General features: G+C 41.4%; 1 protein-coding gene across 10 annotated transcripts in view; it reads right to left on the bottom strand.

Annotated features, from left to right (window-relative positions):
- Nucleotides 1–26,424, bottom strand: part of CLYBL (citramalyl-CoA lyase) — a 299,050-nt gene that overhangs the window by 11,327 nt on the left and 261,299 nt on the right. For 5 of the 10 annotated variants that reach the window (XM_054446028.2, XM_063651079.1, XM_054446027.2 and 2 more), the window contains exons 4-7: nucleotides 25,753–25,854; nucleotides 23,919–24,012; nucleotides 22,454–22,621; nucleotides 17,740–17,864 (exon numbers count right to left, since the gene is read on the bottom strand). In XM_054446028.2, coding sequence (XP_054302003.2) covers nucleotides 17,740–17,864; nucleotides 22,454–22,621; nucleotides 23,919–24,012; nucleotides 25,753–25,854 — 489 coding nt within the window. Of the gene's footprint in view, nucleotides 1–6,906; nucleotides 7,597–17,739; nucleotides 17,865–22,453; nucleotides 22,622–23,918; nucleotides 24,013–25,752; nucleotides 25,855–26,424 lie in introns of those variants that run through there. The other 5 variants (XM_054446029.2, XM_063651083.1, XM_063651082.1 and 2 more) reach the window with 2 other exon arrangements.

Below are 26,424 nucleotides of genomic sequence, written 5' to 3'. Positions count from 1 at the left end.
ACTCTGTGTATATTGCGCTACAGATCTCCAGAGCTTTTCCTTCTTGCAAAACTGAAACTCTGCAGCCTGTGCGCGGTGGCTCACACCTGTAATCCTAGCACACAGGAGGCCAAGGCGGATGGATCACCTGAGGTCAGGAGTTCGAGACCAGCCTGGCCAACATGGCGAAACCCTGTCTCTAGTAAAAATACAAAAATTAGCTGGGCATGGTGGTGGGTACCTGTAATCCCAGCTACACAGGAGGCTGAGGCACGGGAATTGCTTGAACTCGGGAAGCAGAGGTTGCAGTGAGCTGAGATCATGCCGCTGTACTCCAGCCTAGGTGACAGAGCAAGACTCCATCCTAAAAAAAAAAAACACCCCAAATCCCTGAAACTCTGTATCTATTAGACAAGTCTCCATTTCCATGTCCCCCTGCCCCTAGCAACCACCATTCTACTTTTGACAAGGATCCCAAAAGTAGAATCCTTGGGTTTCACTCTGTCACCCAGGCTGGAGTACAGTGGCGTCATCACGGCTTACTGCAGCCTCGACCTCCCAGGCTCAGGCCATCCTCCTGCCTCAGCCTCCCGTGTGGCTGTGACCATAGGTGTGCACCACCATGCCCAGCTAATTTTTTATGTAGAGACGAGGTCTCCCTATGTTGCCCAAGCTGGTCTCAGACTCCTAGGCTCAAGTGATCCTCCTGCCTCGGCCTCCCAGAGTGCTGGGATTACAAGGCATGAGCCACTGCCCAGCACCATTCTCCTTTCTGTCTCTGAGTTTGTACTCATCCCCTTTTAATAACTGAGGAAACTGAGGCAGAAGGAGCTTAAGAAACATGTGCAACTTCGCCCTGTAGTTAGTAAAGATATAATAGAACAGGGATAAAGCTGACTCTATCTAATGCCAAGCCTGTGCTCTTAGGGGCCTGATGATTGAAAAGGGTTCTCTGAGTGTTCTGTGACTCCCTGAATCAGAACAATGGGCAGGGGGGACTTGTTAAAATGCAGATTCCTGGGCCCAGTACCATCTGGTTTGTGCAGAAAACCCAGAGGTTGACTAGGACTCCTCTGGTGATTCTAATGCACATTCACATTGAGAACTTCCGTGTTTTAGCTCCCCCAGGTAGAAATGGTTAGGCTAGCTTGAACATGCAGGTCTATAAAGTGGAGAGTCCTCTTGCAGCCTTCTGTAAATGATGCCTTTCTCTTGTAAGGCATCCCCAAGATGCCAAATGGCAGAATTTCCTTAGGTTAGTCACCACTTATCCACTCATCCATCAAGTATGGACCAAGCAGCTCCCTTGTGCCAGGCCCTGGTGAGTCACTTGGGACAGTGAGAGGATGAGACTTGGCCCTGCCCTCTGGGAGCTTACCATTTGCTGGAGGGGAGAGGGAAGGAAGAAGCAGGTGCTACCTGATGCAACAAGAATCGGAGAAAAGGCCAGGGTGGTGAGCACAGGGACGATCTGAGGGCCTGCCACGGCTGCACTTCTTCCCAGTCAGGGCCATCTTTGAGGGACTGCACTGCTCACACAGATATGACATTGGGTACCTACAGCAATGCCAGACATCTCCATGCATTGCCGTGGAACTCCGGATGCAATGGGCTTTTATTTGACAGTTACCTATGGCGTTATTTGTTGTAATAAATCACTGGCCAATTGCTTTGCACATCTTACTGTACATATGTCTATGGTTTCAGACTCCTGGAGGTGAAGGCCAGTATCACCACAGCACACGTGTCTTCTGCATAGGAAGGAAACAGTCACCATCGAACTGTAGCTTTTCTGACACCTCGGCCATTGCCCGTGGATCAGATAAGCACTGACATAATCTGACTTACAATTTCATGGTGAAGGTGATGATGACGGCATGATGACAATAGTAACCACATCTATGGGAAATTGTCATATATTTTGCATTCCTGGTACTTAGTACTTGACTTTTTTTCTCCATAGTCCTAAAAGAGTAATTTTCTAGAAACCACAAATTGATCTAAGTCTTTCCCGATTCACTATGTTTCCAAATTAACCTCTGTGGACACTGAGGGGGTTCCTTCTGGCAAATTCTGATGACGGTGTTGCTATGGCTCCCTGAGGGGGAGTTCTCTGTGAGAATTAACGCTAATATTTGAATACAGCTGCTAGAGTCCTTCTTTTTTGGGGTATCACCCTTTTCCCATATGGTGCTAAGTCTTTCTGCTCAATGAATGAATGACTGGCCTCACAGCAGTTCCCAGGGAATTCCTAAACTTCCAGCCAGTGTTGGCCATGATCAAATTTCTCCTCGAGATCCTGGCTGTGCCTTCCACTTGCTAAATCTCTCAGCCCAGCCGTGGCCTCCTGGGATACGGCTCTTCCTTAGCTACGAGGTCAACAGCACCCTGAAACTCCTCAAAAAAGGCAGAAGATGATGCTCCCAGAGACACTCTCATGGGCACTGTTTCATTCTTCTTTCCTATTTTGCAACTTCTCCCACTTGGAGAGTTCTTAGAAAGGCCCTCGTGTGCCCTTGGTTCCCTCTCAATTTTGTTGTGACATTCATTTTAAGGATGTCCGTTTGGGTGCCAGGCACCCTCAGCTCAGTGAGGCTTCCCGGCTCCAAAGCTGGCTCCTGGAGCTCTCAGGGACATGATGCCAGGATGTTTATAGGGGGTGGCACTTTTCTAGTTGGGAGCGTGCTGTTATCTTTCTAAAACAGATCTGATGGAATCATCCACTTGCTTTAACCCTGCCATGGTTTTCTTTGGACTTGCAGAATTAAGTGCAGTATCTTCAGTGGAGACCCAAGCCTGCCCATGATGGGACCCTGCCCCCCTCAGCCTTGTCTCCTGCCAGTCCCCTGAGGCCTGTCCCCCAATACAACACAACCCCAACGTAGCTCTGCCGCATGCCCTGTTCTCTCTCTGAAGGCCCTTTCCCTGTGTGGCAAACTCCTCCTGATGCTTCCAGATGTCAAGGTGTCACCTCCGTGAAGTGTTTTGAGGCCTCCTTGGTAGAGCAAATCCCTCTCCACCCTTTCCCTGTACAGCTCCTGGTATAGCCTGTGTTCCCATCTAGTGAGAGTATTTGTTTACATTGCTGTCTTTCACAACACTGTGAGGCCCCTGTGGGGAGGCGCCAGGCCTCACATACCTTTGACTCCCAGGACCCGGCACCCAGCACCCAGTACCTGCCAGGTACACGGGAGATGCTCTGTGACCGCTGACCTGGTGATGATGGAAAAGGCTGAATGCAAAGCCAAGAGCAGCAATGCCGACCTGCCTGAATAGAGGGACACAAGTTTGATAGTTGGTGATTTGGGTCATTCGTTTTCTTCAATTTGGGACCTTACGGAAGGGACTGTAGTTGTCTGGGCAAAGCTTTGCCATCACACATACCTGCTGAATCTTTAAGTCACCTGGAATGTGCAGGGAGGCTTCATCCCAGCTGGTCTCAGGGATATGGGGCTCCGCCTCCCACCCCATCAAGCTGTGCAGGATGCCCTGGCCCACACCTGTGCCTATCAGCTCCCTGCATTGACATGGATGCGGAGTCTACTGCGTACCTGGGGTGCCACAGGCCCAGGGACTTACGACAGCAGGGAACAAGGCAGATGTGGTTCCTGACCTCACAGGGCTTCCAGTCTATTGGGGGGAAGGACATCAAATAGACAATGATAAAAACGACTATTACTTATGAACAAGAACGTTTGCTCCAAAAGCAAGGCACAGGGGAGTTGAAGAGTAATAGATAGGGGAGCTAACCTGATTAGGTGGGGCATCCTGTGGGACGTGATGTTTAAACTGACATGTGAAGGGTGAGGAGCAGCTAAGCAGGGGAAAGGGTCAGGAGCAGGGAAGGAAGACAGACCAGGGCACACGATGGCTCTCTCTGGGGCGCGAGCTGGGTGATCGAGGGGACAGTGACAGCAGAAGACAGAATCACCCCAGGTCTCCACAAAGCTTTCCAGCTCTGAGCTCACCCTTCTCCTCTCCTTTATCTGCACATGTCTTTCTGTGCCCCTGGTCTGGTAATATTCACTGGTCAGTTGGCCAACACTTGCTGAGCCTCTGGTAGGACACCATGGCTGACCTCAAAACTGGTAATGTTGGGGCCAGTGTGGTAGTGTAATCCCAGCACTCTTGGGCTGAGTGGGGAAGATCGCTTGAGCCTGGTCAAGGCTGCAGTGAGCTGTGATCACACCACTGCACTCCAGCCTGGGTGACAGAGTGAGACGTTTTCACAAAAAAAATTTTCATGTTGGCCTAGGCTCAAGTTAACTCATGCAAATGACTTAATAGTTAAAGGGCAAGTGAGTTTATGATGTTTGTGGTGCTTCAGGGCCAAGGAGCTGCAGAGAGAAGGAGCTATCACAATGGTGCTGGTTTGGCCAGGGAAGGGCTTCAAGGAACAGGTATTTAAAAGTCAGCTTTAGAAGGTCAGGGATGCCAGGAGAGTCAGGAGAGGGGCACGGAGACTGGAAGGGGACACAGAGAAGTGTGCATGGAGTCGGCTTTCTTTGCTCTGCAGGAGCCTTGTGTCTCTGGTCACCAGTGACATAACAGACACACAAAACTAAGGGGTGTGGTAGGAGACACTGGATCTTTCTGTGGCTCTGTCTATGGCTCAAAAGCTGTCTCCTAGAGCCTGAGGACACACAGCCTACTCCAGCCTAAATTAAAGCAATCTGGAAGAGAGATGACATTTTAAAATATTGGTTCTGCTATTTTTTTTTTTTTTTTTTTGAGATGGAGTCTAGCCCTGTTGCCCAGGCTGGAGTGCAATGGCGTGATCTCGGCTCATTGCAACCTCCACCTCCCTGGTTCAAATGATTCTCCTGCCTCAGCCTCCTGAGTAGCTGGGATTTCAGGTGCCCACCAACATACCCAGCTAATTTTTGTATTTTTAGTAGAGACGGGGTTTCACCATGTTGGCCAGGCTGGTCTTGAACTCCTGACCTCATGATCCACCCGCCTCGGCCTCCCAAAGTGCTAGGATTACAGGGGTGAGCCACTGCGCCCGGTCGGTTCTGCTATTTATTAGCTGCTTGACTTTTCTTATGATAAAGCACATAAAGACAGTCTCTATTAGACGAAGCTGGACTGAAACCCGGTGGGGTTCCTGTTCTTGCTACATGCACTGATGGGCCCATATTTGCTCCTTCCTAGACCCTAAGCAGAGGAAGTTGAACCACCTGTTTCCTTTCCTTCACTCTGGGTGTTTTTCCTCTGTCCGGAGGTGGTCCAAGGATCCAACGATGGGGAAGCTAAGAGCTGGGCTGGGCTGGCCTGGCCTGGCCCAGGCCTACTTCCGAGTGGGACAGCATGGACGGATTGTCTGGCACAGCTTTCTGGGCGCCAGGGGAGGGGTAGATCTGGTGGAAAGGATGTCAGTTTCCTTGAGGAGGAAATAGGAAGATTGTCTTGGCAACTATAACCTCTACTCTAGTTAACTATATCCTCAGTAAGCCCTGGAATATTAGTTTCCAAACTGAAAATTGGAGGAGGGTAATGCTATTAGGAAGACCCATTACCCAAAAAAGAGGTTTCATTTGATAGTACCTTATACTATTACAAAATATTCTTTTTTTTTTTTTTTTTTTTTTTTGAGACAGGGTCTTACTCCCGTCTCCCAGGCTGGAGTGCAGTGGCACAATCACAGCTCATTGCAGCCTTGACTTCCTGGGCTCAGGTGGTCCTCCCACCTCAGCCTCCCCACTAGCTGACTAGCTGGGACTACAGGCATGCCCCACCAAGCCTGGCTAACTTTTTGTATTTTTAGTAGAGATGGGGTTTCGCCCTGTTGTCCAGGTTGGTCTTGATCTCCTGACCTCAAGTGATTCGCCTGCTGCGGCCTCCCAAAGTGCTGGGATTATAGCTGTGAGCCACCGTGCCTGGCCTACAATATTTTCAGAGACATTTTCTCACCTATAGTACAGAAGGCATGATTATTTAGTTTTACAGGTGCAAACAATGGGGTTCAGTACTAGTTAATCTTATAAAGGAACTTAAGAGGACAAGACTAGAATCTAAGGCTTTTCACCCCAAACCTCAAATTCTTCTTATTCATCATTGTAACCCAAAGTATGGCTGATAACTGGTATTTGGGATAATTATAGAGAAAGTTCTAATACAGCTACGTATTTATTTTGTATATACTATGTGTTTTAAATTACATGTAATTTATAAAAATAGTATATCTAAACTATTTCAGAATATTATTACATAAGGTGAGGCTAAAAATACATATAGATAATGTGCAGATAAGCAAATACGTGAAATTGCAATTTTAACAAGAGAATTTGGGAAAGAGTAGAATATAACATTTTTCATCCTGGGCTTCCATTTGAAAGTTCTTACTATAATTTATTACAATACCAGAAATACTAGAATTCAATAATACAATATATGAGTGACATTTTCAGTCTTAAAAACACCTAAAGCATTTGTTAGGAGGATTGAAGGCAGTGATATTTGGGCCTTGTATAACATCTGAATATCAGTAACCCTTTGTTTTATGGATAAACATCTTTAAAAATTGTAATGAAGGCTGGGCACAGTGGCTCACGCTTGTAATCACTTTGGGAGGCCAAGACGGGAGGATCGCCTAAGCCCAGGAGTTCGAGACCAGCTTGGGCAACATAGTGAGACCCTGTCTTTAAAAAAAAAAAAAAAAATTAGCTGGGTGTGGTGACACGCACCTGTGGTCCCAGCTACTCAGGAGGCTGAGGTGGAAGGATCACTTGAGCCTAGGAGGTCGAGGCTAAAGTGAACCATGATCATGCCACTGCACTCCAGCAACAGAGTGAGACCCTGTCTCAGTAATTAAATAAATAACCAACCATCAGGAAAATAGTAAAAGAATACGACTGAAGACTTAGAAAGTATAGAACGTGTTTTTAATCTTTTTAGCACTTTAAATTGTAGTGATAATTTGATCGGTATTTTAATAATATTTTGAATTGAAATTCAGCAGCCATTCGTTCCTATTGCCAGATAATTTACGGATGCTAATGTATCTCTACATGAAATTTCTGAAAGTTCAACTGAAGTCATTCAACACGGACACCAATTCACATTGTGCTAATCTATGGTTACCTATCATGGAATTCAGACAGAAGACACTCCATGGCCTTTGATGGAGAAGCCCTTTAAATAATTCATAAGAATGTAACAGTGGGAATATCGGGTTTGGGGTGGGACGGGGTGGTGTTCATTTTGCACCTGACTGGGAAGCACAGTGAAAAGTCAGACGGGAGCAGCATGCTGAGCAGCTGGGGAAGGCCCCGGAAGGCACAGGTTCAGAGAGGGTGCTGAGTTTGGGGGTCGTGCAGGAGGTTGGGAGGGTTCTGCACCCTGGGCAGTTAGTGGATTCATTTTCCAAGCTCTGAAATGTGCAGAAGGCTGAAGAAGCTCCTCTTTATCCCTCCTGTCCCTTCCCCTGTAGCTCTCTGGCTGTCACTCAGAGGGCAGGGCCATGAGGGGCACGGAAGGGAGGCCTCTTGTGTTCGTAGGGCAGCTCCACCTGCCAGGTCAGCGATGGTCTGAGCAGGCACAGGGGATCATCTCCACGCAGAAACAGGACACTTTCCAGGATGGGCACAGCCTGCAGTGGCTCTCAGTAGCCTGTGGCTGCAATGAAGGGGAATGAAGGGGATCTGGCTTTTCTGGGGGTTTCCCTTAGAAGCAGCTTCATGCAGAGGTTAGGGATGTGGACTTTGGGCTCCATTACACCCGACTTTGAATCCAGGAATGCCTTTTCCTAGCTGTGTGATCCACAATGAATAAAGCTACCTTTCCCAGTCTTAATTTCTTCATCTGGAAAATGGGGATAATATCGCCCCTGTAGGGCTGCTGTGAGGATTACATAAAATATATGCAAGGACCAGATGCAGTGGCTCATGCCTGTAATCCCAACACTCTGGGAGGCCGAAATGGGCGGATCACTTGAGGTCAGCAGTTCGAGACCAGCCTGGCCAACATGGTGAAACCCTGTCTCTACCCAAAATACAATTAGCCGGGCAGAGTGGCATGCGCCTGTAATCCCAGCTACTCGGGAGGCCGAAGCATGAGAATTGCTTGAAACTAGGAGGCAGAGGTTGTGGTGAGCCGAGATCCCACCATCGTATTCGAGCCTGGGCAACAGAGCAAGACTCCATCTCAAAAAAAAAAAATGTGTGTGTATATATATATATATATATATCTATGCAATGGCCTGTCACCTAACAGGCTCTCACAATACATGGGAGCAGTTATGCTACCAGCACTGTCACTACTGTGGCCACACCACTGTCATGATGGCCACCACTACTGTTAGGAGGGTGATGACCTCTCCTCTGGTTATTATCAGCACTGCCGTGACCACTGCCCACATGGGTACCGCCACCCCCATCGCCGCCGGCACCGCCACCACCACCACCCCCATCGCCGCCGGCACCACCATCACCCCCATCGCCGCCGGCACCGCCACCCCCATCGCCGCCGGTACCGCCACCCCCATCGCCGCCGGCACCGCCACCACCATCGCCGCCGGTACCACCACCACCATCGCCGCCGGTATTGCTACCACCATCGCCGCCGGTATTGCTACCACCATCGCCGCCGGTATTGCTACCACCATCGCTACCGGTATTGCTACCGGTATTGCTACCGGTATTGCTACTGGTACTGCTACCACCACTGCTACCGGTATTGCTACCAGTACTGATACCACCACTGCTACCGGTATTGCTACTGGTATTGCTACCGGTATTGCTACTGGTATTGCTACCGGTATTGCTACTGGTACTGCTACCACCACTGCTACCGGTATTGCTACTGGTATTGCTACCGGTATTGCTACTGGTATTGCTACCACCACTGCTACCGGTATTGCTACTGGTATTGCTACCGGTATTGCTACCGGTATTGCTACTGGTATTGCTACCACCATTGCTACTGGTATTGCTACTGGTATTGCTACCACCATTGCTACTGGTATTGCTACTGTTATTGCTACTGGTATTGCTACTGGTATTGCTGGCCAGAGATTATTTAATTCCACTTATCACAGAATGGCCCAGTGAGAAGCAGACTGTTTGAATTCTAAGTGGGTTTTATGATTTCAGACTAGTTTTAAGACCTGCAAGAGTTTGAGAGACATCAGTGTTTTTGAAAATACAATGAATAGAAACAGGCTCATGCCTGAAGCTTCCTGTCCCCTCTAAACTCTTATAAATCATAGATTTAGTTGTCTCCTTAAGAAACTAGACTCAGGGATGCTGTATATTTGGTAGAGCCTCAGGAGGAAAACAAATAAATTTAGAAAAATTAAAAAACCTAGAATATCAGCAGAGGACAGACGCTAATCAAATGCAGATGATCTGAAGTCCAGAGCTTGGCTTACACTGAGGAGGAGGTACTGAAGTGCAGGACACAGTTCTTTCAGCAGATGATGGACCAGAAAAGGAAGAGGTGTAGCAAAGATGATGGCTAGAAACATTTGTTCAAAAGGGAGGACATTTCTTGGCATGTGGAAATTGAGTGGATGTAAAATGAATGGACAGCGTTAACATTTTGCTTTTTACAAAGGAAGGATGAAATTATTTAGCTTTAGCTAAATAAATGGAAAGATGGGGCTAGAAAATAGATGTGGGTTGTTCTTGGTAAGACTAATTCAGGACTTTACCAAGAGTTCCAGGAAGTCGGGGGTGCAATAGGGAAGGAGACGCAGTAGAAGGCTTGGAAGATGGATTTGGCAGGAGCAGGGCAGGAAAGGTCGAGGCGGCTGAACAGCAGGGAGGAGAGCTGAGGTGCATGTGTGTGCCAGTTATCTGCACATGTGACCATCCCGAATCATCTACTTGCCCAGGTCTGGGTCTCCACGGACCAGAGCCATGCTTACTTTAAACACTGATCAGAGAGACCAAGGTAGCCTTCTATTTTTAAAACTTTCCTCGGGGTCTAAACATGTAGATGGCAAGATTTCTCTTTAAAAATATTCAGGCAGAATAATCAGGCAAGAGTAGGCAAGTCTTTGTTTTCGATATCTTTTCACAAGGAAATCTGGAAAAATAAAGCCAAGTATGCTATGTAGAAAGCTATGTATTGAGGTGAAGACAACTGGATTTATAAGCGTATCAAAATCTAAGGAAGTTAACACATTTGCCATCAAATTAGGTTTTGTGCTTACTTTTCTCAATTTTTAAAGTGGCTTTATTGAGGTATGATTTGCATACTATAAAATTCACCCATTGTACGTGTATAATTCGTTGATTTTTTAGTAATTATGTAGAGTTCTGCTACTATCACCTCTATCTCAGATTTCTTTTTGAAACCAGAAATCTTGTTTAAAGATTTTAAAAAATTATTTTTAAAACCAAGACAAATGTGTAACAGGCCAAATGTTTAAATGTCTTTATTTAAAAATGTTTGACATCAAATTTAAGCTACTATTGCCTATGAGAAAAGCAAACAATGAATGTCATTTATAGCAGTTTGTAGCTAAGACCAATAATGCTAAACTTCCTCTGTTTCATACATGGCAGGCTTATTCTTTCTTTGGAAAACAGATTTAATGAGTTAACATTAACTAGAAGAGACTGAAAGATTTACTAAAATACTGGTACATTTTTTCAAAGTACAATTGATGAATAACAACTGATGAAATAATTGATGGAAACATCTTTCAATTTTTCTAGAAGGCAGCAGAAGTATGTCATATATACTGTTAAAAGTACATCTAACAAATTTTTTTTAGCATTGTCAGGAATTTGGAAACCAGTTAGCTAAATAGTGTTTGCTAAATGTGTTTCGTGTACCTATTTCTGCCCAAGATGCTGCAGGGAGGTGCGTGCTACGGTGGAGAGAATTCTTTATTCCCTAGGGTAGTGGTAAGAAATTGCCTCACTTTTTTTTTTGAGGCCCACTGACCTAAAGTGGAAAAAAAAAAGAGAATTATAGAAATGGTTGCTTTATATTTTTAATAAAATTCAATATAAAAAGAACTACAAAATTCTGGGCTGGGCGGGGTGGCTTATGCCTGTAATCCCAGCACTTTGGGAGGCAGAGGTGGGCAGATCATGAGGTCAGGAGTTTGAGACCAGCCTGACCAAAATGGTGAAACGCTGTCTCTACTAAAAATACAAAAATTAGCCAGACATGTTGTGCGCCTGTAATCCTAGCTACTCAGGAGGCTGAGGCAGGACAATCACTTGAACCCGGGAGGCGGAGGTTGCAGGCAGCTGAGATCACGCCATTGCACTCCAGCCTGGCTGACAGAGCGAGACACTGTCTCAAAAAAAAAAAAAAAAAAAAAGAATTACAAAATTCTTTAATTAATACAACCAAAAAATAAATAAATAAAAGAATGCTCTGAAAGTCTCTATTGTAATTAGCTACAGGAGAGCAGGCGAAGGATGGCGTGGGGTGTGGAGATGATGTAGTGAGAAAGAAAAAGATGTAAAGAAAAAGAGGAAATGGAGAATTCAGGGGAAGGAAAACGAGGGTGGAACAGAAAGATACACACACAGACCCATCCATCCTTAGAGGGAGAAATACAGGAAGAGGAAAGAGAGGGAAAGGTGTCCAAGGAACAAAATGATCCTCTCCTGGCCATCACTTGGATCTTGCTGCCACAGGCACTGAACGTCATGGGGTGTGTGTTGTCACAGGTGTAACTGAGAGTGTGACTCTGGGGACCTGTCCTTTGATGTCCTTGAGATGACACTGGGCTTTGGAGTAGATATGGACTCTCTGCCAAAGGCTTCCCAGGCTTGCTCTGGGAGTTTCCAATCTATGTTGGGAGACTGAACCACTGATAACTAATGACGTGAAGTGGGGTTTGCAGTGAACAGAGCCTAGAAGCCTTCCTGGGGCAGGGCTGGGGGACGAGGGCAGGGCAGCACTGAGCAGGGAGGCGTGTGGGGAACAGCAGGTGGAGACCCTGGTTTCTCTCTTTCCTCATTGGTTTCTGCTTATCCTCCAGAAAAGACATACATTGGAACTACCCAAATCCAGACTCTGATTGTGACTGAGTGCGTTTAAGGCTCTATCTCGTTTTGGTCATGAGTGTGGGTATTCACTGTCATTCAATTGAAGCCACATTTATGATATTCCATAGCTTTACTTACAAACTAAGCCCTGAATTCTGCTCGCAGCCCTCTCTCCACCTTGGCCGTGAGTGACACTGGGCAGCTTCTGAAGCCTTGCTGGGTTTCCGTGCATTAAGTCATAAACTGAAGGCATCTGACTAAAAGATTTCTGAGATTTCATCCAGCTAAAATAATGACATATTTAAAATCAAAACTGAGCAAATAAAACCCTGAAAAATATGAACCTGGATAAAGAATATTTTGATTAAAGTATCCTTAAGAGTGTGTTATAAATTAAGGACAAAGCAAACAATTTAAAACATTGTCCGATTTAATCTACATTAAAAACACTCTTTTTTTTTTTTTTTTTTTTGAGACGGAGTCTTGTTCTGTCACCCAGGCTGGATTGCAGTGGTGCAATCTTGGCTCACTGCAACCTTTGCCTCCCGGGTTCAAGTGATTCTCCTGCCTCAGCCTCTCAGGTAGCTGGGATTACAGGCACCCGCTACCACACCCAGCTGATTTTTTGTATTTTTGGTAGAGACGGGGTTTCACTATGTTGGCAAGGCTGGTCTCAAACTCCTGACCTTATGATCTGCCCACCTCGACCTCTCAAAGTGCCGGGATTACAGGCGTGAACCACCGCACCCGGCCTATTAAAAACACTCTTATCTTCTAATACCAAACCAGCCATTTGCCACTTAAAAAAAAAAAAAAAAAAAAAGTGAAATAGGATACGATATGATTTCAATACTTTGTAGCAATTCATTACTTTGCTTTAAATGTTTAAAATTTCGCAATTTTGTGTTAATCTATCCAATCTTAAAGTCATCATTGGCAGACTCAGATTTTCTAAGAACTGGACTTTTAAAAGTCAAAATTATGGCCGATCTTTCTGAAAATGTTAAATGAACAGGGAAATAAAGGGAAAAGTGCAATTACTAAGAATCTCTAAAACAGAGTTATGTCCCTTTATCTTTCATTTTCACTACAAACCTCTCAGCTCTGATTTTCGTGTTCCTGCTCATAAATCCAGAGGGAAGGCTGTGGGTGGTGGGCTGGATGGGTGTGGGAGGATACACTGTCATCTAATAGTGGAATCAACCCTTTCAGTTGACAAAGGCAACAACCACATCTTTAGATGGTTTATTTGATCTGCGTGAAAGAGTGGCAGTGGGATTTCTGGCACTTGAATAAGCGGAAACAATATTTTTGGCTAGAGAAACTTCTCCTGAGTTCTCTCAGGGAGGCTTCTAGAAGGCCATCTGGACCAAGCAATATTTCTTTTGTAAAGCCCTGCATTTGGAAACAGAAATGAAAGGTGTGCGAGCGGCAATCAGAAGCCTATGAAAATGATGTGCTTTCAATATTTTGGGAGGAGGGATTTATTACAGTTTGTAAAGTTTCTAGATGAAGAGACTTACATAAGGAAAAAAACTCTTACTTTCCTTCTTCTTTATTAAGAGATAACTTTCCAGTTTCTATTCCAGCAGAAGATGTGTTACTAACGTGAACTTATCAGCTTGCACTGTTTTTCTCTCCTGAGTGAAATGAGAATGTTGGTTGTGTGGTGCTTACAGTTGTTAGGCCAGGCAGTGATCTTGTTTCTGACATTTGTAATTGTTAATTGAACCTAGAATTCAAAGATGAACACTTCCCCTTCCTCGGTCTTTAGCCAACTTGTGAAGTTATAACGAAGGGGAAATATTGAAAAAGCTAAACAAAATCCTTCCAAAACCAAACAAAGCATGTACAGCCATGATATGAATCAAAGAGACTGTCTGGAAAACTGAAAATGAAGCAAAGCCATATTTGTAGCCAGATACTGCAAAATATGAATATTCTAGCAAAGTATCTTTAAAAATTTGACACACATAATACATTGTGCTATTCCTTCACATTTTTGTGTTAGAGTCTCCATTTGGAAAGAAATAGTAAACTCCTATATTAAGATTTCCTGTGATTAGTGACTGTTTTAAAAAAGCAACTGACTGTTTCCTTTAGCTGTCATTTTTGCCCAAGAGTGATGAATATGGAAAGATAAAAACTTTAGCACTGAGTTCATAATATAGATTTGAGGAAATACATGTTATCATACATACTTGAATGTTTATGTGTTGTATAAACATGTATGCTATATGTATTTGTTTATATAAAATTATTTCTATTGATATCAATTAATATTAGATGATTATTTGCTTGAGATGTTTTCAAGTATCCAATTTTTATAGTATATAAAATTCTTTATTGATAAAAAAGAACTATTGAAATCCTATTACTTTAATAAGCATATTAAATTCAGTTTTGAATGAAGAATTTTCAAATATTAATGGAATCACCATTATTATAAAAAAAAGACATAAAAATGGAAGTAACTTTTAAGAAAATCCTTTATAAATTTAAAACCAATCATGTGGAAATGATTTATCCTGGCTAAAGCATTTTACCAAATTATTTGAAACTAAAGTAATTAATGGTATGCAGGTTGTATCCCAAAGTACATTTTTCTGGAAGGATGGAAGAAAGTCAGTTTGATTAATATTGTGGATGGAAACCTTACAGCTGATGTCGGCTAAATTAAAAACATTTTAGTTTCTGGGAATTAACATAGGAGCAGAGATTATTTGGAACGTTTAAACTTTTTCCAACAGATTTTAATAAGATAAGATAACCTAGAGTCCCCAGTGTCAGTCTCTAGCTCTAACTCTGATTACTGGACTACTGTGCCAAGCAAAATTTTTTAGCCTGAAAATATCTTTCAGTTTCCTGAAACAAAGCAGCCACAAGAATCACTGCCTGCCAAACAGGGACAGATGATATGAGCTGATTGTTATTTGTTTTAATGTAAAGTGATTGTCAACCAACATTATACCAAGGACACCAAACTTTATTTCCTTAGAACTTTTAATTAAAATAAACATCCCCAAAATTCTGTGATACCAAAGTCTGAACTCCAATAATTTATCTGCTCATGGTCTAAGTAGTCCCATGAATTTTGCCATTTGGAGAGGACAGGAAGAAAGGGTAGAGCTTTTATGTTTGAATAATAGTAATGATTATTACTATAGAAAACACAAATGGCTCAGCACTAACTGTGAACTTCAGCTATACCTTTATGTTTGGGCAGGATATAATTTAAGATGAGAGCAGGAAGAAGTGGAGAAAAGCAAAGATACATAATTTTTCCTTCCTTGGGTCATTTCTACTTAAAAGCATTACTTGAATGAAATTTTCATCAGAGGGAGGAAAAAGGTCTTTTGGAAATTTGTGACTGTCACACTAGGACACAAACCATCAGTTTCCTATCTTTGAAAGAGTCATCTGTGCTTCGGACAAAATATCTGAGGGTTCACGTGTTCATCAGTGATTCACATTTGACATAAAACAGACTAGATGTTTGTTGGAAGCAATACTTTATATAACTGTGCAACCTATTTACACAAAATCTTTACAAACAGAACCCACATTATTTAAACCCCAAGATCCCCTCAAGATCCAGAGTCACCTACCTGCAGATCCAATTTCTGTGACTGGCCAGTTTATAGGCAAAGTGAAAGAAACATGCTAACTGGATAAAATAACCGTATGTCCCTACTGGAAGCCCCATTATTTGAATCATTTCAACCTTGCTGGACAAAACACCAGGAGAATTTGCTGTAGGAAACAAACCTCCACAAATGGGGCAGGGAAGAAATTACCTAATAGTCAGTCTCCCCTCTGCTCTAATTTCTATGGTTCTGTGTTAAGAAAAGCCATCCTGCCACACTGTTGTGAGAGCTTATGCCCCAACGAGAGGGCATTTCTTATTTAAAAAAAAAAAAAAAAGTCCAGAATTGAACATTTAAGTTGCCATCATCAAAAGGTGTGGTAACTTTGGGAGCATTTTCCCAGGGAACAATGCTTTTCAAGATACAATGGAAAAGGGCCATTTTCCTCATTCAAAAACTTAAATGCTGAGCAAAGCAAGTGTTTCTGGTTTGACTTCTGTTTGTTGGCTACTGAAATTCAGGGTAAACTCTCCCACACCCCTATCTGCTTACAATGCCAACTGCCCTCCTTTGATGCTACCCAATGTGAAACCTAGCTGGGATGGGTCATAGACACAGTGCTGGCCCAGACTGGAACTCTGCTCTCTGATTTCAATGGTCCACATGCTGCCTCAGTTTCCTATTTCACCAGGAGGTGTTTATGACATGCCTGTCCTCAGCTGGCACAAAGCTTGTAGCAGAGGTATAGAGCATTCAGTGTGGGTGTGCATGGGCAGGTATTCGAGGGAAGGGGGTGGATGGATGTGTGAATGAGAGTCCATGGCTCTTCGTTCTAGGTGAATAGATTTATTCATGGGAATCTTGATTTGGGGTTAAGACACAAAAATGGACATTAAACACAAGGTCAATTTAAAATATTGTTTCTATGAAATGCATTACTTTTCTGATGGCCACTGTTGATGGGAAATGGAAGGATGCTATTTATCATGAAATTGGTATAAGTCCAAATTGGGTATTTCCAACGTAATACATTCTGCCTTTGGATATTAAGTGTGAGTTCGTACAAAGATGAGCCTGCTGGTGAGTGTGCCCATGTGTGCATGGGTTGAACGTGGACATCCTTAGGGAATGATCCATTTAATATTGTTGCACACTTTGGCAAGTCCTGGGATTTTCAAGTGTCCATGCCGCCAGTGAAAAGTGCAAGGGACATGTCTCACATGGATGTCACAGGTTCAGGTTCACCACTAAAAACCAGTTTTTTTTTTTCTTTCTTTTTTTTTTTTTTTTGCAGGGGGGAATGTTTAATATTCAGAACTGTAATAAATTTTCAATATTCTTTCTCCTAAGTAATTTTGCATTATAGGTATCAAAACTTTACTCCTTCTGGACATCACAGGCTGAGTTTAGAGATCACCCCTAGGATAGATTTATAAATATAACTTTCCCTCCTATCCTCTTAAAAAGAGGCAAACGGTATTATTGCAAATAACCTTTAAGATAATTAACTGACAATGCTGCAACTAGCATAAAATCTTCCTTCAGGCGACACCTAATTTAAGTGTTACTGGCACAAAGTGGAGACAGATTGTGCATTACCACTGCAATATTTACATAGCAGAAACCCACAGAGCAGGAAACGCGAGGCTCAATGATGCACTAAATTAGGAACAACCGTACTCCAGTGTTAATTTGCTTTCCATTACATCCAAATCTCAGGTCCAGAAATTGGTACAAACACATATACAACCTCCCACTCTTAGATGACTAAACCGGAGGAGATTTCTGTACTTTTTTCCCCCCAAATTAAAATAACTTGAAATTTATTTCTTTCCTCCACAAGAACCATTTAGTCAAACTGTGTTTATTTCATTACAACTTGTTCTCACTTTGATCTAGGATTATTTTCATATGAATGCTGCATAGGAGTCTGTAGAGAAAAACTAAACAGACTTCTATTTTCTCTAAGGCTGCCAATATATTTTATGAAAAGAATAAAATGAGAGACTTGAGAGCCAGTTAGTGAAGTATTTAGGAACATGGGCAGGGCAAATCTACCTCAAGCAATTTTCTCACTGGTGAATGTTGTTCCCTCCCTTTCCCCCCTCCCCAGATATAATGAGTTTTCTTAAACCATTCACACAACATATTTGTTTCATTCTTCCCGACAATATTTTCAATACTACTTTTGCCCAAGGCATTAACAAAACATTTACCTTTCCTAATTGTTGATGTTCTTTAAAGGCAGCAATCAGTTCTTCAGCCCACTTAATTTTTTCAGGGGAAGGAGAAAACTGCTCCTGGACCACGGCAATTTGGTTAGGGTGAATCACCTGCTTACCTACAAGAATATTAGTAACATCGGAACCGCGAAACAACGAACAGATGTTCAAACAAAATGTTTCTATCACGTGAGGTTCCTGAAGTCCTCATAGACTGTATGTTAAATAACTAATTTAAAACTTTTTATTGAGAAAACAAAACAAAACAAAACCTGCAATCAGACAGGCTTTTCCAGAATACCACAGAAGCACAACTACAACAATGGAAGTAATTGTGTTTCCGATCCTATAGAAATGCCACCTTAGGGCAGATAATCTCTTATTTTTAGTTACAGGTGGGCTGACTAGGCAGCTTGTTGAATAACTGCTTTGGCTGGGACTTTAAAGGATAATGTCAGCAAATTAGAGGGATTATTTTGAGTTGAAGTAGAAAAAAATTAAATGAGAATTCTCTCAAATTTTATAAGGTGTCTTTTGCTTGCTTTGTAGAATTATACCTCTTTCCATGATTTCTCTTAGAAATGGTCTGCTGGTTTTCATAAAGCTTACAGATGCAGTCATTACAACTATATTAACTATGAAATACAGTTTTATAGTAGTATATTTAATATTTTTTCTTTTAGATGAACATAGTTTATGTGTCATTTCTAACCCCCAATAGAAAATTGCATTTGAATGAAAATATTTTATTCAGTATGGTAAAATAGAAGGCAGATTTGAACACTGCAGCCTCTAGATTACTCCACTTAAAAATTAAAAAATAGATGCTTAAAGTTTCTCTCTCCAAAAATATACCCAGATTTTCCCTTTTGGTTTATAGAATCAAGACTGGGTATTTCCTCTTTATAGCACCCTACATATCCCAGAAGAAATCTTATCTCTGTAGAAATACCTTCCAAAAAGATTTATGATTCTTTTTATAGTTGAAAGATTTTAAATGAAAACATCATAAAAAGATAAGAGCCACAGGATTTTGTGAAATAATGCAATCGTTAAAAAAATAACTTAACAATCAGGGAAGTGTGGAATCCAATCAGATCATTAATAAAATGCAACATAATTTAATGTTATAATAATGATGAGATTATATTGTTACGTGATAAAGTTATGAACATAATTGGCTCTTTAAAAATGAATGTACACTTAATGATCATTTACTCTGCTAAATATATTTGTTGGTATATCATCAATTTGCTTTGCTTTTGAAATAGTTATTTTAACATTTAGACAGTATAATTTATATCCTTGATGTTTTATATCCTTGCTGTCAATTCCTATTACTTGTCATTATTCTATTAGAATGAAAAAACAAATGATGCTTGTAAAAACATATTTTTAGTGTTTCATGTAAAAGAGTTTAAGTGGATAAATATAATAATATCTTTTCTTTCCAATGGCATAATTAAAACATCCTCACATTGCTATTTCATTCCTTTCTGTCAGCATACTAATAAAATGTTAAACACTTATATAAATAAAGATTCTTTAAATTACCTGAGGAATAATTTCTGGGAACGAATAACATGAGGGATGACAAGAGGGCTTTTTTCAGTAGTAGGTATTGAGATTATATTTAAGTAATCTAATAGTTGTCAGGATATTGTTAATAAAGGATGTCAGTTCTGGTAGTCATTTCCTACTAATTGTTAGCCCTGAATTTCATAATTTATGTACATAATTTACACCAATGCGTAAAAAGCCAGATTTCATGGGAACTTCTTGGTACATGCACTATAATTTGAGGAGCAAAACATAAACTACTTAAAATACTGTGAAATCACTACTAGCTCTCCATCCTCCAGTACCTATATTTTGGCAGTGAGGCTAATTCTCCATCCTCCAGTACCTATATTTTGGCAGTGAGGCTAATTTTAAGATACATGTTAGGTTTTAGAAATGTGTGAGCATTTATACGTGAAGTTCTCTTTTGTCACATCTTATATATTCCAACAACTGTATAGCAGACTTTAATGCCATGTGGGAACCAGGCAAATATTTTATACAGAAGAGTTGTTATTGACAAGTTACTGAGAGGGTGCAAAATTGGAAGACATTAAAATTTATGACCATGAAATCCTTTTTACAGTACCGCTTGATATATCGTGCTTTAAATCAATACCTGTCAAGTCTTTTAGGTAACTGTATGATGGTGTCATTTTTGTCTTCTACAATAGACTGCAAAAAAGAAGAAAACCTATAGTGCTTCATATTTATAATCTTTCTTCTCAGCATGTAGCACTGGAGTAACTGTAATGACTAAGTCAGCTGTTAAAGCTTTATTCCAAGATTTAGTTTTGGTTTCTTTTTTACAAAAAAAATTCCTAAAGTTAATGGTCATTTATACAGCCAATGCATTGATTTAAAATCAATCGACACGGACTGTGACTCTGGGAAACGACCGCAGAAAAGAAACTACAGCTAACTTTTAAAAACTACAACTCATTGAAAATATGTATCATTTTTAAAAGTAAAGGAAATCCTTATAGCACAGACTTAGTCTTCCTTACCAGCGTTATGGATAACACAATACTTTCACTGGATTTTAAACCTTTCAACCACCTGCTTCAGATAAGGCATGTCTTCCTTCCTCCATCCCTCCCTCTCTCCTCCCCACTTTTCCTTTCCTTTTTTTTCTTTCCTTCTTTTTCTTCTCTTTGTGCAAGGCCCAAGGTATGGCAATCAAATGCCAAACAACTAGGACAAACAGATCCTGAGGGGTCTAAAATACTCATTAAAAAACATTTATTTTTAAAAACGACTACGAATAATCTCCTATCTATCTATTTTATTATCAGATTGATTACCTCTTATTGGTATGCAGAAATATAATTGGGGCAACAAAGACTTTCTCTCTAAAAATTGCAAACTGCCTACGAAGTGTGGCTCCCTAGTTATGGCCTGGTTCCCTTGAATATATAATGGGCACTGTGCCCTCTGTGCCTTCCCATTATCCTCGCTTCCCCCCTTTTTTTAGCGATTTAATACTCCCCGTCGTGAAGAAACAATAGTGCCAGGTCCATAAGCTCCTCGTGCTGAGTTGGGCACAGTCTAGAAATTTAAACCTGATTTGAAATAGCCTGTCTTCTGTGATTGAATTAGGGGCCAAGTTAATTCAGTCCTGTATCTTGGAGACACTCTCCAGCTCCCGGAGAAGTTCTGGGGCAAACATTTACCCCAGAGGAGGCAGAGGAAACTCAGATTCTGCTGAGTGATGGTGGAGGGGCCAATGTCGATGCAGTGCTTTCTCTTTTTTATCGAATTAGTTCCCATTTCAGAGCAACATCTGGCCACCTGGCAGCCAGTGCCATACATTGCAGGCCAACAACATCAGGGTCTATTAGATAAATTTCATGGAGTTTTTCTCCAACTTTTCCATTTGGGTCACATCCTAACCAGTCGTTGGAAAGAGGCAGGAACAAGTACAATCGCATGGATGTGGCAGAGGACTCCTTTCTTCCTCAGTCACTATGAAACGCAGGAAGAATTCGTTTATTAATAGTTCAGATAATTGAAGAATATTTCCCTATACGGGATCACACTTATTTAAAAAATTGGGGGGATCATATTTATTTTAGCTCTTTGTGTAAAAAACACAAGAACAAACTCAGAGCTTTATTTAATTCGAATATAACACTAGAATAGCTTCTTAGGTCATTCAATTTTATTTGGACTAAATCATCATCCATTAAGATATTTTTTTACGTTTAAGCCTGCTTTATGAAATGTTTCTTTCGGTAACTGCTACCTAGATATATTTCAAAAACAGTTATAACAGGAATATCAGGATGCTCGTCTCTTTTCCTTATTATTCGGGTGCCTTTCTGATATTAATATTCTTAGAACTTTCAACAGAAGAACAGGTAAGAGTGAAGGAGCGCACTATGTTTTTCCCATGGCGGTCAGTTTGTGTGTGTGCAACTGCATGTGTATGTTTGTGTGTAGCCTCCTATTGTGGTTTTTTGAAAAATAGATCTCTGTTGTAAAAACACAATTTTCTGTTGCTCCTCTGGCTCATGGGGACCTGAGTGACCAGGCACACCAATCAACAGATACCCGCCTGTGCCCCAGACCGGACTGCAAGGGACCTGCTGATCCTAGTGCCAGCCTATGCCCGTAGGTGTCGCCAGGTACACGGACACTTACTGGGAGGTGGGAGAGAGAGGAGGGGCTTGGAGTGGCAGAAGAGCAAAAAACTACTTATGAGTAAAAAACAAAACAAAACAAAAACCAAAGACAATATCACCAACATTTTTTTTCAGAAATGAATTAAATTTTGGATATTCTAGGAGATTTTTCTTCTATCCATCAACCAAAATTCTTGTGGCGGTTCACTCAAAAACACTTTTTTAACAGCCTCATCCCTCCCTACAGGTCAGCCAAGACTACAACAAAATGATTAAGAGGATGGAGAGAAAAAAAAAAAAAAGCAACTAATATAAAGAGGAAATAAAATGAGTGATTTGTTGACTTGCAGGGCCAAGGAAAACCATGACAATGTGTCTGGCAAGTTTTCCCCTGTGTGGCTTGCTCATATTTCAAATAGTGGAGTAAGTATGGGAGATATCTGATGAGATTAGAGGTGTTTCCGGGTCAAATTTCTATTTTTCTGGAATGCTTGCTAATTTAGACACTAAGACAGGAATCATACCAGTGAAGCCCATGGCAGCTCCTTCTCGTGACTGTCTAAGAAGCCCAGCTCCATCTCGAAAGTCGATGTACACCAGATCTATGGCTTGCAGACCAAAGGCTTTCGCTATGACAACAATCTTTTGCCGGGCGTAGAGAATATCCAGGGTTTCTTTACTACTTGTTGCACCTGAAAATGGGATGTTAACAGAAAAAGGAGGCTTTAACTTTGGAAACCGCACTCAGACATTTATTATAAAACCTCAGTTTGTACAGATGTCTATACCTCCCTGGGAACTGCTCCTCCGCAAAACAATTATTCAAATATAAATGAAGACAGGGATATGTGGAGGCCAAGTTAAATCTCCTATGTGTCTGTTTAACTGACAAGGCATCTTTCAATAGAATTACTTCTACCGGAGGCTGGGTCAGGGTCGCAAGGGACTCCTGATATTTTTTTTTTCCCTTCTTATCATCGCTTGAAAAGTGCCAGTCCAAAGACAGCACCACAAAAGGTGGCCCAGCAGCTATGCAGGGCAATGGTTCGTGTTTCACAGCAAGCACAGAACTGTGTGTGCTGTGATTGCCCTGTCCAAACTGAAGTTCTGAGCCAAATGCTTCAGCTTCAGGGTCTGTCTGGATGGAGAACTTGGGGAGACGGGAGGGCACTTGTTTTGAGAGGGCTGGAAAGCGTCGATATGCCTTCTGTAGCCCGCTGAACCGTTGGATACACAAGTCTCCTGGAAAGACTTGTATTCAAATAAATTCAGTTTTTTCACCCTGAGGGGAGGGAAGTGTCCCTGTTTATATTTGGAGCATGCCACTCCCTGCCTAGGGAAAGTGCCTGTCTTCAGGTCACTGGGGCTGGTTTCTGTGGCCTCGGCCGCTTTTCTAAATGCTTCACGGTCTCCAGTCAAAACACGCAGACCCCTCAAGGGCAGCTCACAGGGGATGGTGAGAATCAGCGAAAATCAGCACGTTTAATACTAAGAGTTCGGAAACATATTGTAAGAGAAATTTTAGATCCATTTAAAATAATATCCACATACCGCATATTCTGTAGAAAACAATTTAGTAAGGCAAATGTGAAATCGCCTTAAATTTGCATTAGAAATCTAGACAGCCTACAGACTGATATGAAAACAAAATACCGAAGCAATGGTGAGGCTGTTCACATAATATATTTATTAGGAGCAAAGGAGATGCCATATATTCCTGAGCATGCATGGGGCTGCAACAGGCTTTCTATTGCTCGTGTCTTTTATAAATGAACAGCAGTAATAATGTAGTGTTCTAGAAGCAGGGAAGCTATGAGGAGCCCTAAATTATCAGGAAGTAGTGTCCATTCCATTGTCATGAAAAACCATTGTCATGGTTGGCAAATATACATTGTTATGTAAATGTCCATTCTTGAGGGGTAAAGAAAAAATATATACACACATATACACGCACACACAGAAAAAGAGAGAGAGAGAGGTCTTTGACACCTATGCTGGCTCGAAAGTCTTCTCCTCCAAAAACGACTGCATCTAGAAAGAGACCTACTTGAGGCCCGATCTTTAGGGTTTCTTCACACACTGCCTGTAAAAGAGCAGAACAGAACCAAGTCTCACGGAAACGCGTGCGTCAGAGGGAAGAGGCACGGTGCATTTCAGTAACAGGACGACCTGACTCTTAACACAGTTTGGCTGAAAGCAGTCCTAAAAACGCAGCCCAAATTTACCCCTTTCAAAAGGTATTTAATATCATCCAAGATAAGTATATTGTATATATTTGCTTTGTTTAATGGATTATATGAATATAGTTACAATGTTCAAATTGTAGTTCATCTCATTTTTGGAGAAACTTTGAGTTGACTCATTTTGCTTGTGCTATAAGTAAGTTATTTATATCTTTCCAGAATTTGTTTTTTGCTTTAAGAGACTCTCGTAAAACCACAGGGGAGAAGGAAGGAATTTTAAAATCAAACTAATTGAATTATTTGCATTAGGATCAAGCACATGGTCTCAGGATTAAAGACAGTACAAAAACCTGCAACTCCAGAGGGGAAAATAAAAATGCAACAAGTCATCCAAGATGTGTTCATAAAGCAACTTCAACATTTATATATGAAAGTCAAGGCAAATACCATTCGTCGTAGACATAACCGTGAATCTTGAAAGGTGGAGATATAACCTGCTAATATACGTGGGTGGGAAAGAAACGAGGAACCGGTGGGGACACTGTTGATTAATTTCAGACATTGTAAGTGTTTCTAAGTACATTATGGAATAAAATGGCGAAGCAGTGCTTAAAATTAAATCACTGGATGAATCTGGTTGCATCTAAGGGATATGCTTTTGATTATATTCTCAGGATTCTGGGGCTGGCTGGAAGAATTTATGGTTAATTGTGTAAACAAGCTGCTCACAGGACAAGGCTTGAAGCAGCTCCCCAAACATTTGCGCTCGACCCCTTCCGCACATCCCAAGGCCTCAAAGTTGCTGCTCACACATTCCTCTCCAGTACAGTTCGACTATGTTTTTTCTGTTGTTTTTAGTGATTTCTTTTCTCCTGCCCTCTGGGGGGGCTGGGGTGGGGGAAGGGAATCTAGGAACTCTGAAAGGGGGTGCTAGATTGATGTTCGCAGGTCAGGTGGAATGAGAGGCATATTTTGGAAAATAATATAAATGCCCCCTGATAAACGAGAAAAAACGAGCTAGCTCTGAATTTGTTAAGGCCGGCAGTTTAGTGCAACCACACAACGGCTGAAAACACTTGGCTCAGCTAATATTCCCGCATGTATATTAGAAGATATTCGATGTTCTAATGTGGCAAACTGAAAAAATGTACTGCAAATTATTTGTGTGCATGAACTTACAAACAATAATCTTCTCTGCTAGACATTACTGATAATGTTGCTACAGAGAGGGCAGAACATTTCCCAATGAAAAGACAATTGATAGGAAAGAACATTTCAAAGTTAATTCATAAGGGTGACAAAATAAATTTTCATGTACATTTAGTCTATAAATGCAATAATTCAAAGCATAGAATCACACAGTGATTAGTTAAAATTGTTACTAGGAATATATATAAATGCTTCATTTAAGTATTTTGGACTGGGAAGCTTTTCCTTCTACCTAACTGATTTCATTGTTTTCTAAGATGCTGGTAACCTGGTTTTTGGACTATTACAGATAACAAATGGTGCTCAACATTTCCTTTGCTTATAAATCTTTCTAGAAACACATTTTAAGAAGATGTTAAAATTGAAAGCAAAAGTTCTCTTTAGGTGATAAATAAAATGCTAACTTATTAACCATATTATGGCTTCCTTACCTTAAAATTGAGCAAACCCATTGCAGTTTCCACAAAAGGGATTAAATTCATTGGTGGTTCAAGTTTTCGGCCTTTTAAGTGGAATGAAAATTTGTCTGCAAACTAAAATCAGAAGTGTCATAGGTGATTAGTGGGGAAAAAATGTACAATCACAGAAATGTAGACACAGAAGTAGTATTTAAGGCTTTGACCTGAGGAAGTAATATCCAAGCCTCTTTCGTCCACACAAAAGAATTTTTTTAAAAAATAAGAAGAAAGTCCAAAGAAAAACGTAATGAAGTTCCCACCAAACTAAATAGTAAAATCCTAAGCATTACAATTTTTTTCTCCCAAAGGAGCAACTTGAGGCCTAGGCGTTAGAACTGGAAGGAGAGAGTATAAACGCTTTCCCTGAAAACGCATTTACTTAAGACCTCTTGCCCTCGCTTCGTTAAATGCAAATGGTAGGCCCTTAAAACAATGAAGTCTTCCTCTACCTGCCATTCTGTTTTTGTTTCGTGCCCAGCACTGACATCATTGTAACTGTTCAGCAGCCTTCTATGTGGAGTCCATATTATTCATTATAGCACCATTACCCTTTGTTCAGAAGGTTTTTCTTCATAATTTTTTAGCTTACCTAGGAAGACCTTAAAAAGGAAGTTTAATTCTTTGAAGACCAAAGCTCGCCAATTT

This window comes from Pongo pygmaeus, chromosome 14 (genome assembly GCF_028885625.2).
Source record: "Pongo pygmaeus isolate AG05252 chromosome 14, NHGRI_mPonPyg2-v2.0_pri, whole genome shotgun sequence".
NCBI lineage: Eukaryota > Metazoa > Chordata > Mammalia > Primates > Hominidae > Pongo > Pongo pygmaeus.
Note: the sequence above shows the minus strand (reverse complement) of the source record. Positions and strands in the feature narration are given on the sequence as shown.